General features: G+C 39.6%; 1 protein-coding gene across 5 annotated transcripts in view; it reads left to right on the plus strand.

The window, feature by feature from the left end:
- ARHGAP9 (Rho GTPase activating protein 9) overlaps positions 1-14,489 on the plus strand; it is a 125,696-nt gene that overhangs the window by 91,355 nt on the left and 19,852 nt on the right. For 4 of the 5 annotated variants that reach the window (XM_075199373.1, XM_075199375.1, XM_075199376.1 and 1 more), the window contains 5 exons: positions 1,716-1,814; positions 2,530-2,607; positions 2,896-2,949; positions 5,846-5,980; positions 7,504-7,609. In XM_075199373.1, coding sequence (XP_075055474.1) covers positions 1,716-1,814; positions 2,530-2,607; positions 2,896-2,949; positions 5,846-5,980; positions 7,504-7,609 — 472 coding nt within the window. The remainder of the gene's footprint in view (positions 1-1,715; positions 1,815-2,529; positions 2,608-2,895; positions 2,950-5,845; positions 5,981-7,503; positions 7,610-14,489) is intronic. The other variant, XM_075199374.1, reaches the window with a different exon arrangement.

The following is a 14,489-nucleotide window of genomic DNA, read 5'->3' on the forward strand; positions in this document are numbered from 1 at the left end:
TGTGCACCTTCGTGAGGCGCTACAAGTGCTGCATGCACGGAAAGCCCATGACTAAATAGTACTGCCCCCTTTATCTAAATCATAATTTAATGGTGGTCCCTTTGTAATATTAAATCATTAATTGCATGCATGGGCAAATGCAGGATTTGTAGAGGGGGGTTTCCACACCACGCCGCCAGTGGGTGTGACCAGCATGCATGGGGGCGTAGCTATAATTTTAGACAGTGCTTGGCTGCTCTCCAACTCTCCCTATTCCCATAATATACATGGGCAATGCTGTATGCACTACTGTTAGATGCATGCAGCTATCTCTTTTCGAGCAGAGCTGTGTGAAGCGGGGGCAGGGTCCAGCCACCTCAATTATACGGTGCCCCAGGCTTGGGTTTCCAGGCACTAGGGAACCCCCCCTCGGTTTGCCTATGGCATGGGATAAGCAAGTGCAAACCACCAAAATTAAAAGAGGAGCTAGTCAGAGGACACCCCACCTGTGTGTAGCAGACCTTGAGCTATTTAACTGGGCACTGTTAATATGTGCAATCATTTCATAAGCAGTGGTGGATGAGGCCTCATCCATGCATATAATATCCATCTCTTTTTATAGAAGATGAGAAAACAAAGTAGATGCTTTCAACTATTGTGAGCAATATATCAGGTCAAACTTTATATATGTTCCCAACAGCCCAGAATGACTGCCTAGGGCAAGTCCAAATTAGGTGTAAAAAGGATCAGTCGGCAATATGACATTTGGGACTTTTATGTTTATCTTATGAAGATTGAGAAGGGTAAAATAGACCCTATGCAAGTATGTCAGATGTACCATACCATCAGAATATTTATCCTAGTGTAGTTTCTTGAGAGGGGGCTTTTCATTATATATAGACATTAAGTGAGTATTTTTTTTTTAATTGGCCTCATTTCACCCTGGAAACATTAATAAATCAAAACGGCATAATTTTGGCAATAATATGATGGTTTCAGTGATATATAACTAACTAAAGTCAGATAAATATTTTTTTTAAGAACTATATCCAAGAAATAAACTTTGCTGTTTATTACAATCCTCTGGGTTTGTATGCTTACAGTATAATTACTCTGCTTGTCATTAACATGTTTGTGCTCATGTTGCATGTATCAAAAGGATAGATGAAATATATAATATAGCAATTTGTGGGTGGCAGGAGGCGAGGGCGACTTTCCCCTATGAAAATCCAGAGTTTGTTCCTCCTTCACTCTGGAAAACAGAATCAAGTTAATCAACTTACTTATTGAAGAGGCTTGTAAAAATGAAACATTAATTCAGTTTAATGAAGACTTTTTCAGGTATTGAAAGCTAAACACAAATATTGTGTAAATATTTCTAAAATATACCTCTTTAAAATGTCTATTTTTGTTAAAGTTTAATATATAGAATGTTGTCATGTAGCAGTGATATCGACTCGTAGTCAATGTTCTGTCTTTTTGTTTCCTTACAGTTTAATAGATAGAATTTTCAGTTAGCAAATGAGTAGTTTGTGAGGAATAGTAGTACAATTAAGGAAAGACTCAGAACTGTTCAGGATATATGTAAGTAAATTAGGTCATTGTCAGCGTGGTTTGAATATATGTCAATGAGCTCATTTCAGCTGTCAAATCCTGTCTCTGTTATGTGATTTTTTTCAACACTTTTTAATAGATCTGGATATAAATGTTTTGATGATCTTTCTTCTGTTCCATAGATCAAGTGTTTGGCTGCCGTCTGGATGCTCTTTGTCATCGAGAACACAGTACAGTGCCAAAGTTTGTACGACTTTGTACAGAAGCTGTAGATGAAAAAGGTACAGAATAGTACCCTTGTTACATTAGAACAGAAATGTCACGTTTTGCATATATTATTATTCTCTCTCACTTAGCAGAGAAATGTATGATATACTACAGGCGTCTACCTGAGCTCCAATTCTAATAAACCAGATATTATTGTCAGTAGAATTCTACAGCGGGTGGAGGCATTCTTGGCAGATGGCTTAAGCTGAGACTTGCTATGGCCTGGCCAATAGACAGCCAAGGCGGACAGTACATTTCCTTTGTGGTTAAGTCTATCTCTACCCATTGCAGAATTTTACAGACAGTAGCCTGCATCTGTTACAGATAGAGAGCCAAAGTCTTCCTTTTAAATAGTAATTTCAACTCTACATCTTTGCTACTTCATTGCAGTAGATACTACATGCAAGTGGCACTTCTTTACTCCTAAAACCAGTGTAGACATATGATAGCATAAAATGCAATATAATCATTGAGAAGAAAAAATATAACAAGTCTCATCTAGATAAAATCACATTATGAACATGCTGAGAATCAAATTGGGGTACATCTTATCCTGTATATATTCATTTAGCAGCAAGTATAACCTCCATTTGTGATAATATCACTGACCCCTAGATGACTGCTTCCTAACTACTGTCTTCAGGGACTAAACCAACCAAACACATATATAAAATAAACCAGTCAGCCAGTTTGGAGTCATCCTTCTAAAGCTTGTTCTGTTTATCCTAGGACTGGATGTGGATGGGATTTACAGGGTGAATGGAAACTTGTCCATCATACAGAAACTGAGGTTCATTGTAGACAGAGGTAAGTAGTCTCATGTGGAAGTGTATCAGTTCATAGATTATCATACTGGACTTGTAGCAGGGATTGTGAACAAGGTTTATGAGCTGGTGTTATAAGACTATTTCCAAAATTAAAATGTAGCAAAAATGATTTATAACCTTCCATCTTACTGTTCTACTCCAGAACCATTATTTTATGGCCAGATAAACTATTATGCAACATTCATACTTTTCCCACGACCAGAAGCAGCCTACACTCCACTTCCTTATTCCTTGTAATTAAACAGTAGGCTGACCTGTTATTTTACAGAGAGGGCAGTAACAACGGATGGACGGTACCTTTTTCCGGAACAGCTCACCCAAGGTATCCCTTTGTTTTGTAGCCACATGGCTGTGTATGTCCCAGCTTATGTGTCCAACCATGTTGCTATACCAGCCGTTCCCGTCCATGTCTGCCAGTAATGTGTCTGATGTTGCAGTGCTGTTATTGACTGTCACTGCTCAGTAATCGCTTTACATGTGTGTTTGTGTGTCACTGGTTCTGACTAACCGCATTGCTCTAAATTATACTGTTATGCATGGTTAAATAATATGCTTGGAAAGACTCAAGTAAGGTTTGTTCAACAGAATGGTTTACATAATGTGAGATGCACTCATGCCATTACCAACCAGAATCAAAAGCCAGTCTGCACACCACATTTCACCCACTGTGCCTGTTACTTTGTTAGACCCACTAATCCTAAATCTACAACATGAAATATTTTCATATATAAGTAGGAGAGATCTAGGAGTCAATTGAGGATGTTCTGTTGCCAGTGTGTACCCCAAGGTAGTAAAGAATGCTGTCTTGGGTAGGGGACTTTTAAATTCACCAGTTGCCTACACAAAGTGTGCTGAAACTAATATTCACATGCATTTATTTATAGAGCGCTACCAATTCCCCAATGCTGTACTGAGAATATTTTTCATTCACATCAGACCCTACCCCATTGGAGCCCACAGTCTAAATTTCCTAGCAGACACACACAACTAGGGTAAATTTTGTCAGCAGCCAATTAACCTACCAGTATGTTTTTGGAGTGTGGAAAGAAACCCTCACAAGCACAGGGAGAACACACATACTCCACACAGATAAGACCCTGGTTGGGAATCAAACTCATGACCCCAGCACTGGGAGGTTGAAATGCTAACCACTGAGCCACCGTGCCCATATCTCAATGATATCATATTATATATATGGAAATTGGTTAAGCTAACAAATTGGCTGACTTTGGTGTATGTTGGTGATGGGTACACTATAAGGGACCAGTCAGGGGCAGGCTGGGCTGGGGGGCATCGGCCCCCCGGAACGGTCCCATAGTGGGCATTCTTGGGCTGGGTTACTGGGACACCTGCATGTTTTTTCCTTTAAAATGTTCCTAATAGGCTGCTGAGTCGAGTCTTGCTCCCGGGGGTAAAATTTTCCAGCCCTCCTCTGGGACCCGTGATATTATAACTGAATCCAACAGAATATTTATTTCATCATACCGATTTGAGGGCTCTGTCCCGCCACTGGACACCAATAAAGGCGAGGAGAGAACGGGGCAGCCTAGTGCTTCAAAAGTGCTAGGCACACCCCACGGGGCCCCCCTCGTACCGTTATCACCCCCTGCACTGGTGCTGCCTGCTCATATGATGGCAGGTAAGCCTTATTTCCCAAAGGACGAACATGTTTTTTTTTTTCATGTTTAGCTATTATAGTCCTAAAATGTATTCACATTTGTGTATACTTTAGTATATAGCACTCTTACAGAATTCCCCAAGACCTTGCATCACACTACAATAAAACATACTTGCCAACTCTCCCGGATTGTCCGGGAGACTCCCGCATTTTGCGAGAGTCTCCCAGACGAGTGTGGCAATCTCCCTGATATGAAGTGGGAAAAATTCAGTTTAAACACAGCGATTCACCCGGAATCGTAAAATGACGCGATTTGCGTCATTCTGTCACGGGGGCGGGGCCAAAATGACGCGATTTCGCCGCCCCGCCCCCTGCACGCCCACGTCCCAGCCGGCATCTCCCGGAAAAAGAAAAAGAAATGTTGGCAAGTATGCAATAAAATACATTTTTTATTTTACCAGATTTTCTATATGTTCTATTTTTGTTTTTCAGTTATTCTGTTGTTTGTTTATGTATTAAAGTTATGTTTGTGTATTTATTATATTAATATGGCTCTGGTTTGTCTTTATTATGATGAGCTTGCTGACACATTATTTTGTTTTGTCTGTGCTATCACGTGTATATGGGCAGAATAGAATTTTATTTTATGGATAACAGCTTAGTTATTGCTCCATATTTGATGCTTTGCTAAGTATATGTAGTAGTGCCACTATTGTTTTTGCTATTCATAGTGTTATGTTGTCTTCTAGGCCCTCATGAGTCACATAAACCAGATTAAAAAAAGTGTGACACTGTCACCTACTGGTAAATCTAGTGAATAACAGGCAATCACTGTTGCATTAAAGTGTGGTATGGCAATAAAATAACCAGTAATGACAAGATGCAGCTTCTTCTGACAAAGACACTAAAACAAGACAGAATTTAAAAAAAATGTTGTTATAGCTTCTCTGCAGCATTAAGTTTTAACTGAGTTCCAGAGTAAAACGCATTTAGGGCAGCTCTAATACCAACGGGTTGGCTGCCGAGGTCTGTTAAATTGTATGTAAATTGAATTTATACACAAGCCGTTTCACAGAGAAGCTAAGTTCCAGCAATATAAAATCGGATGTTCCACTTTTGCTTTCCCATTCCGCAGAATAGCCATTGTGCACAGTATTTGGAAATTCCTCATTCCACAGAATTTGTAGTATATAAAAAATCTGGGACAACAACAGTATCAGTTCATGCTGCTCTGTGGAGTGGTATGAATTCTGGGAGGAGCTAAAATGATGGCGGGAATTCTGTTAAGGCCAAATTCCTCCAGAGTCAGAGCTATTAATATGGAAGGGGCTCATGACAGCCCTGACTTCTTTATTTGTAGCTTCAGCTGGATCCTAAATACACAAGCATGTTAATGACATAATTAAAAAGTACTGTATTTCAGTCATAAGGAAGAAACAAATAATAAAATGTAAATCATCTTTTTATTAATTAAAATGAAAGAACAATGTTTATGGATAGTAACATTAACACTTTTTTTATTTAGCTTAATGCATATTATTGGCTTTCTACATTGCGCCAATGCTTCATAATTAGATACCATGTATTTTGAATAATGCAGAGGAGAAGTTGGATCTGAACAGCAGTGAGTGGGAAGATATTCACGTCATCACTGGTGCGCTAAAGATGTTCTTCCGTGAACTTCCTGAGCCGCTCATTCCTTTCAGCATGTTTGATGAATTTGTATCTGCTGTTCGTAAGTAGATCCTATTTTATATACATAAAGTAATACATTATATATTTTATACATTACATGGATGACATGGGATACCATAGAACATTAATAACATTATGGGTATGGTGATTCAGCTGAACATACAAATGTATTACATTAGACATGATAGGCAGTGTGCACATGTCTTTTGTGCAGTTTTTTTTTTATATAGGAATAGAATTTAAATATATAGTATATGCTGTGATGGAGGCAGATACACACAAGTGCGCATAATTCATGCAATATAATATTAATAATAATGATAATAACAAGTAAAAAATAAAGCAATATATGTCCTTTAAGTCTTACAAATAAAAAGTAGTGGAGCCCAGCGGCCAAATCCAACATAGAATAAGGAAGAAAGGTTGTAGTCTGCTGATCTGTATCTTCCATCACCAATCAGCTCCCAAACTATCCCCTGTACAAAGTAGAAAGATAGAACCCACATAATGATATCAGACCTGACTGGAAAAACAAAATATTTACGATGATCTGTGAAACATACACAATGCATCACAGTCTCAGAACAGTCCCTATAGACAATAAGCTATAAACAGTGCAGTATATACATTATACGATCGGAAAAGGTGCAGCGCCTGCAACACAAACATCGATCTGCCAAGCTCAGTCACAGGATGTGGTAGATGGAGCAGAGCTTCACAGATGCACTATCGCTGTATATTTTCTGAATGTAAAATGAGTTTAAATAAATGCATTTGGACCCCTTGCATTTCAACATGGGGGGTTTATTTACTAAACGGCAGGTTTGAAAAAGTGGAGATGTTGCCTATAGCAACCAATCAGATTCTAGTTATCATTTATTTAGTAAATTCTACAAAGTGACAGAATCTGATTGGTTGCTACAGGCAACATCTCCACTTTTTCAAACCTGCAGTTTAGTAACTATGCTCCTAGGAGTTCTGGAATGTTCATTGAAAATGGGGGGGATGGAGAAGAGAGAAGAGAGAGAGAGAGAGAGAGACTGACTTTCATTTCCACTTAGTGGACATGGAATAAATGATTTCAACAATAAATTGTTAAAAAAAGTGGGGAAGACCAAAGAGGAACCCAGCGAATCTTATTGCTGACCATACCCCCTTAATATATATGGCTTTGTGTCTAGAAGGTAACCCATACATGCTAAAATTTAAAAAGTCATGTGACCGGGGCTAGGAGGGTGCGTGGTGAGGTCACAGCGCCACCATAGCCCCATCCCCACTATAAAATGTCGAAATTCACGGCATTGAATAGCGGGGGCGGGACATAATGACGCTATTACGCCTCGTCCCCACTGTTCAAGGCCGTGAGTGAATTTCGGCGAATGCGAGAGGTTTGAGGTTTGCCTACTCTTCCAGGAGTCCGGGAGGACTCTCCGAAATCCGGGAGCCTCCCAGGAATTCCGGGAGAGTAGGCAAGTATGAGGTAACCAGGCACAAGAAATATAAAGTAAGGCTCTGCGACAGTTGTTACCCACCCATAAATAATCCTCATGTTTCTCTGAATAGAAATTCCAGATGTAGCAGAGAGGGTGCAAACCATGAAAGAGCTGGTGGAAAACCTCCCAGAACCGAACCACGACACCTTGAAGTACATAACATGCCACCTGAACAGGTATGATCTCTGTGGGTGACCGGTCAACATGGAAAACATGAGGCTATTAGAGTGATAAATTGTGGTAGAAGGAAATAAATATAAAATGATTGTGAGAAAAATAAACAAGCTATAAATATGTAAGACTTTCATCTAATCAGCAGTCCTGTACAACTCAAACTTAGGCTAAAGCTCACATGTGGGATTTATCAGGTTTGTTGTTTAGAGAACAAAACAGCACAGAGAACCCCAGTAAGAATAATTAGAGTTCAGTGTCGTCCTGCATTGTGGAACGGAATTGGGTGGTCATGTATAGGGTGGTGGTGTCTATATAGAGCAATGCAAAAAGTATATTATCTGTATTATTTAATGTGCTGAAACTATTTTGGTATTATTTCATTACACATGTGACACAGCTGCATCATGTAACAGTTGACATTAAAACATAGTTATACACAGTACAGCCAAACATTATTTTTTACCACTTTGACCTGTTGATTGCAAACAATAATATAATTGCATAAACAAAAACCTCACTTAATGAAAGTGCTATTAGCCAATATACAAAGGTGCAATGCTATTACAGTTTCACAGTAAAATATGAAGTGCTGCACATTATAATACCTTTTGTAATGCCCAAGTTACTATACTAAATAATATGGACTTTTTTTTTTTTTTAAATTAATTAATTGAATTTGTCAGGTGGTTTTTCTGTATTCTGCCTGTAGGTGGCACCAGAGCAGAATTGCTGGATTATATGACTCACTGGGGCCAAAAATATTTAAGTTGTACCTTAATAATTATTTGTTATTTAAAGGTGTATTGATTGCTATTGATCATAGCATGCTTAATGAGTTAGCAACAACTGGATTTTTATTTTTAATTACATATATTTAATTTTATTTTGCATATACAAATCATTTTTTTTAATGATACTTTATTGAATCACATTTGCATTATATACAGGAGGTATATCCCTATCTTATACTATCTAGCTCTGGGCCAATGGTTACAATATCTCTCACACCGAACTTTTCATGATTCTTTGATATTATTATTATTATTATTATTATTATTATCATCATCATTTATTTATATAGCGTCAGCTTACTCCACAGCGCTTTACTATTGGGAACAGAGCAATAAAAAAAGACTGGGTATTAACAGACAGCCAAAGAGGTAATAGGGCCCCGCTTGCAAGCTTACAATCTATATACAATCCTGAAGTGAAGAGAATGGGGGACCAGGTAATTCCTAGCTAATTGTGAACTAGGCATAAGAAAGCTCTTACTCTGGGGCCAACTGCAAAAACATTACTTCGTGTTTCAGAGTAAGATATTTAGTAGGACATTTGGGGGTTTTCCCCGACATAACAGATGGCCACAGGGCATTTTTACCCTGCACTCATGCCCTTACAGATGTGAGAAGTCAGGTGAATGGAATAACTTGTATATGAACCAAGTACACATTATACAGGAAACTACATTTCAAAACCCTTTACGTGCTTAAAAAAAGATCTAAATAAAAACTAGTTTGTTCTATTAAATTTTGCGATAATAAGACAAAGAAATACAACATCATTGTAGCAGATTATAAAAGTATATGCATGTTATGTGTTTCTCACATAAAACATACATTTCAAAAATAAAACAGCAAATTTGAAGTAAAAGCAAATAAACTGAACACCTGGGTAATGAAAACAGTAACACTGTCCAGTCCCAAAGCAAAAAAGGAACTATTCTTCCTAAACCAGATCTGTTCACATTCAGCTAAGGTGTTTCTAGTGGAATGAGTAATGGATTAATTTACCAAGTTTACCTGCACCTTGAAGGCTGGGCCTAAGGGAGCCATCCAGACTCTAGTGATACAAATTTTAGCAAGGGTGATTACATTAATCACAATTTATCTAATACTGCTGGCAAGGGTGAAACAAATATTGCTATTTAGTACATACAGAAATGTCAGTTTTGTTTATACACTAAAAGACAGCCAACCCAAATCTTTCAATAACAGGACATTACCATGAAAGATACCAAGAAGACATACCTCTTGCAAGACAGCTTGGGCAGGACATATCAGTCCCAATGACAAGTGTACCTAGTCTTTTGGGAGTTATATAAACCCTACGTAATATATAAGATTCTATTTGCTGAAATTTTACTAAAAGAGCAGCATCTCATGCATTTCCTAGGCCCATTCCTCAGCTATTAATGTTCCCAAATCAACTACCCCTCTAATCGAAGAGAAGATAAGTTGTTGTCAACCAACTGGTTTATTAGTAAGATGTAAACAGTGTGAATCGTATTAGGATTCAGTGGTAAAAGATGGGTTTTCATAGGAGCACCAGGAAAGGTTGGGAGCCCATAGCTGAATCGTATCTTTAAGGCATGACAGATTTGCCGATTACAGATTTGCAAATTAAGGGATTCTGACTTCAAAACTTAACTGCTCAAAAGATGTCAGTAAAATTGACCAATTGTAAGAACTCTAATTGTAACCAGTTTGCTGCCAAATGTTACTGGAAGACCAAAAAGTATGAAATATCTATGGTTACATTAGAGCTATTGTTGGCATAATGGGTGTATATTACGCTAAATAAAGAGCAAATAACCCATATGGAGCTGTACACCTCAACATTGGCAGCATATACGCCTGGATTACACCAAGTCATCATGATCAGCTTGTATTTGCACTTGCTCTGTAGTAAGTACAAAAGATACGCCTCCTAACAAGCATATATGCGCCTGTCTGCAGGTTTGTATGAGCAGCATTTGTGTAACACGCCTTTATTGTACACACCCCTGTTCATTTGCCTATACCTGTAAATGAACAGAACAATGGAAATACCCACACAGGCAGCACAAGCAACTGGAGATAGGCAAACAATAAACAGGGAACTGGCCAGGAAAATGCTACTAGCCCTTTAAGAATGTAATGAGGTATGAAGCAGAAGTTCCAGGTGTGCTCTGGGTCATCTGTGGGTGGTACTGGCAGGGCCAAAACCTATTCTTTTAGCTGTACACATTGTACTAAGAGGTGGGATTTATACCATAGTTGCCCACTCTCCCGGAATGTCTGGGAGACTCCTGAATTTTTTGGAGTTCTCCCGTACTCCCGAGAGAGCAGGCAAAAATCCCGGATCTAGAAGTCGCCGCTGTTGAAGATGGCGGGAGGGGCTAAACACGGCATTGTGGCCCCGCCCCCTGCTGTGATTGGCTAAAATGGCCTTAGATTGACCGGGGCGGGGCCTAACGGCGCACCACGAGTGACCACGCCCCCTTGATGGACCCCCTCCCGGATAGCTACCACAAAAAGTAGGCAAGTATGATTTATACAGCTCTGCTGTCCATATTCCAGCAACAAGAGGGGAATAGTTAAACGTGTCTCTGATGTGTCTATTCCAATCTGTGTGCAATTTGTTGAACAATAATAATAATAATAATAATGCACATAAACTACAAATAAAATACTGTGTTTCCATATTTGTAATATGTTTGTGGCAATATGTGATCATGTCTGATATGCAATGTTTGGAAAAATGTGTTTGTGCCATGGGAATGTGTGCTTATGTCCAGATATTAATAGTAATATCCGGTCTCTTTGTGGTTTTTTTTGCATTATTTTTTCAATGCTGACAATGCTGCTATTCCAGTTACTGATTGTTGTTTCACTCTATGTGGGAAAACTAGTAATTACCATAAAATTGCAACACATGTAGTGTACAGGATATGTATACTATTCATAGCATACTGACCAGATTCAGAAACATGCAATGCACATATGACAAGACATATATGACTAACTATTTTAGTATATGTTAAATTCATGTTAATAGACATTATCTCTGTATTAGTTTAATATTTAATGAAGGTTTTCAGTAGAATGACTCAGCCGGATGGTGGTATTTCTAAATAAACACGTCTAAAGCAGGCCGCCCACAAGAGTCCCACAGGTATTCTAGAAATGAGAAGCCATTAACCAAAAGCCCAGGTGATATTAATTTAGAGTGTAGGGCCGGTTCCTCCCCCAGCTGCAGAATAACTCAGATGTATTCTCATGCTGCCAGAATGTATCTTGTGTCACAATCCGGAAATGACATTCTGTGTTTTTTAATACTTATGATAACAGTTATGTTTAAAAAGAACAAAATTCCCCTTGGCAGATTGTAAACTTCTACACAGGGATCCACTTTACTCGAGTTGTGAAGCAATTGGCTTTTGGTAAAGCTGCTGTAAATAACAGATAATGAGGTGAGAGTTAGTAATACGTTGTTCAAAACTGACATAAGTCAGACCATTATAATTCCTTGGGTCAGTCAGACCTCTTACAAAGAAATCCGAAACAGACATTTTCAACCCAGACACCTGGCTGTTATTTAAGACATCTGACATGTTCTACAGTGCCATTAAGCAGACAATGCCACCTCTCCTCTTGGAGTAGGATGTGTAATGTACAGAGGTCTGAGCCAAGGATGGCAGAAAGTGGAGGCTCACATGCCCTTAATATAGTTATTACACAAGCCCCTTCGTTTTGCACTTTGTAAATGACTTCTGCTCTCATTAAAACAAAGCATTGCTAGGTGGATCACTAATACTATGCCATAGTTGCCAACTTTCTGTCTCTCTTCTCTGGGAGATTCAACCTTGTGGCAAAATGGCACAATCACATCACGGACCAGGGCCAAAATTACGTGTTTTGTGATGAATCGCCTCATCAAAATCCCTATACCACGCACTTAGCTAGGAAGTGGGAAGGATGTGGGAGGTAGCTTGCTCTCTTGAGAGAAATAACTTGAATTCGGTAGTCTCCAGGACATTCTGGGAAAGTGGGCAAGTATATGCTATTCACCTCATTTTAGCAAAAGTTTTTGAACCCAGACATGACCACTCCCTCACTTCTGGTAGATGCCATAATTCATAAATAGTCTTATATTCATTTATTGACAAATGAGGCTGAATAGGACGAATGCACTTAAAGGGCGACAGGGTTTGTAGTAAGCTGAACACTTACCTGAAGGGGTTAACATAGGTTGGCCCGACCAATGTGTACTCCAGTGGGCGGGACCTTGATTGATATAGTAGGCTGTACTTCCTGTTCTGCCTCATTCAACAGCACGAGATCCCACCCACCCACTCCTTGGTCTGGTATTTCCGGTTATGTTGCGGTAGGAAGGCACTGCGTTCAGTGGCTGATTTGTGGGCGCACTGGTAGTTGTCGTAGGTCACTGCACCCCGTTGAGGCACCAGTAACTCCCTTTTTGGCCCTTCGGTGAGGAGGGTCCCTGTCCGGCTCGGTGAGGGAGGGCAGCGTGGGTTTTAAAAGGGGCAGTCACTCTGACGCCAACTCAGCGCAAAGTTATGTTGGGATTTGTTCCCCGTGGTTGTGGACGTACGGCGGTTTGCGCCAGTCCACTCGTGATAGTGTTATCAGCTTGAGAGTTGTTTCGCAGTGCCCTTTCTCCGCCACCATAGGTCTAGTTAAAATTAAAATCATAATAAAAGTTCTGGCAATTTTTAATAACTTATACAAGTCTCCGTGTGTTTAGAATTCTAAGGTTGATGTAAGGTTTACGAAACATACACAGTGAGCCCTTTATAAAAATGGACAAGATGGATAAAAGTGAAACATACATGGATCAGCCACAAAATTAAAACCAACAGATAATATTGTGTAGGTCCCCCTTGTGCCTCCAAAACAGCTCTGATCCGCCGAGGCATGGACTCCACAAGACCTCTGAAGGTGTCCTGGGGTATCTAGCACCAAGACATTAGCAGCAGATCCTTTAGGTCCTGTAAGTTGCGACGTGAAGCTTCCAAGCTCGGACTTGTTTTTATAGCACATCCCACAGATGCCAATTCAACATAATGAACACTTTGTCATATTCCTCAAACCATTTCCTGAACAATATTTGCAGTGTGGCAGGGCGCATTATTCTGCTGAAAGAGGCCACTGCCATCAGGGAATACCGTTGACATGAAGAGGTGTACTTAATCTCCATGGTAGAGTTCTGTCACTCACGTGCCCATTTTAGGTGCTTTCAACAATGAATAGGGGTCACTCTGGCCAGTCTGTGGCTATGTAGCCCATACACAGCAAGCTGCAGTGCACTGTGTGTTCTGACACCTTTCTATCATATCCAGCATTAATGCAGTCTGTGCTACAGTAGCTCTTTTGTTGGATTGGACCACATAGGCCAGCCTTTGCTCCCCTCATGCATCAATGAGCCTTGGGCACCCATGACCCTGTCACTGGTTTTCCGTCCTTGGACCACTTTTGGTATGTATTAACCACTGCATACTGGGAACACCTCACAATACCTGCCATTTTGGAGATGTTCTGACCCAGTACTGTAGTAGTCACAATTTGTCCCCTGAAAAAATATAAATATTATATATATATATATATATATATATATATATATATATATATGTAAAAAAAGATGGAAGAGGAGGCGCACAATAGTGTTGTATATCGGTATAAAAATGTTCTTATCTGCTCCTATACACTGTGCTACATCTCAGCAGCACAGTGTATAGGAGCAGATAAGAACAAGATGTGAGTGGACCAGTCTCACAAACCAGGAGCTTTTTTGGTCTTCCATAGTCTCGCTGAAAGGGACTGGATTCTTGCCAGCGTCACCTGCATGTATTTCATAGACAGATCCTGGAAAAGAAAGGTAAGGTGCACTATTGATATTACATCTATGGTCCCTTGTGTGCTTTACTTCCTGAGGCTGGTAGCTGTGTATCCAGTCATGTGACCTGTTTTTGATCAAGCTGTGGGACATTTGCAGAGACAAGCTGAAAAGATCTGATTTCTGGTACGCATACATCTATATTAGTGTGTCCTGGGTGTTTTTATACCACATGGAAGTTCTGCAAGTTCAGTCAATGTGATTATT

Source organism: Mixophyes fleayi, chromosome 2 (genome assembly GCF_038048845.1).
Source record: "Mixophyes fleayi isolate aMixFle1 chromosome 2, aMixFle1.hap1, whole genome shotgun sequence".
Taxonomy (NCBI): domain Eukaryota; kingdom Metazoa; phylum Chordata; class Amphibia; order Anura; family Limnodynastidae; genus Mixophyes; species Mixophyes fleayi.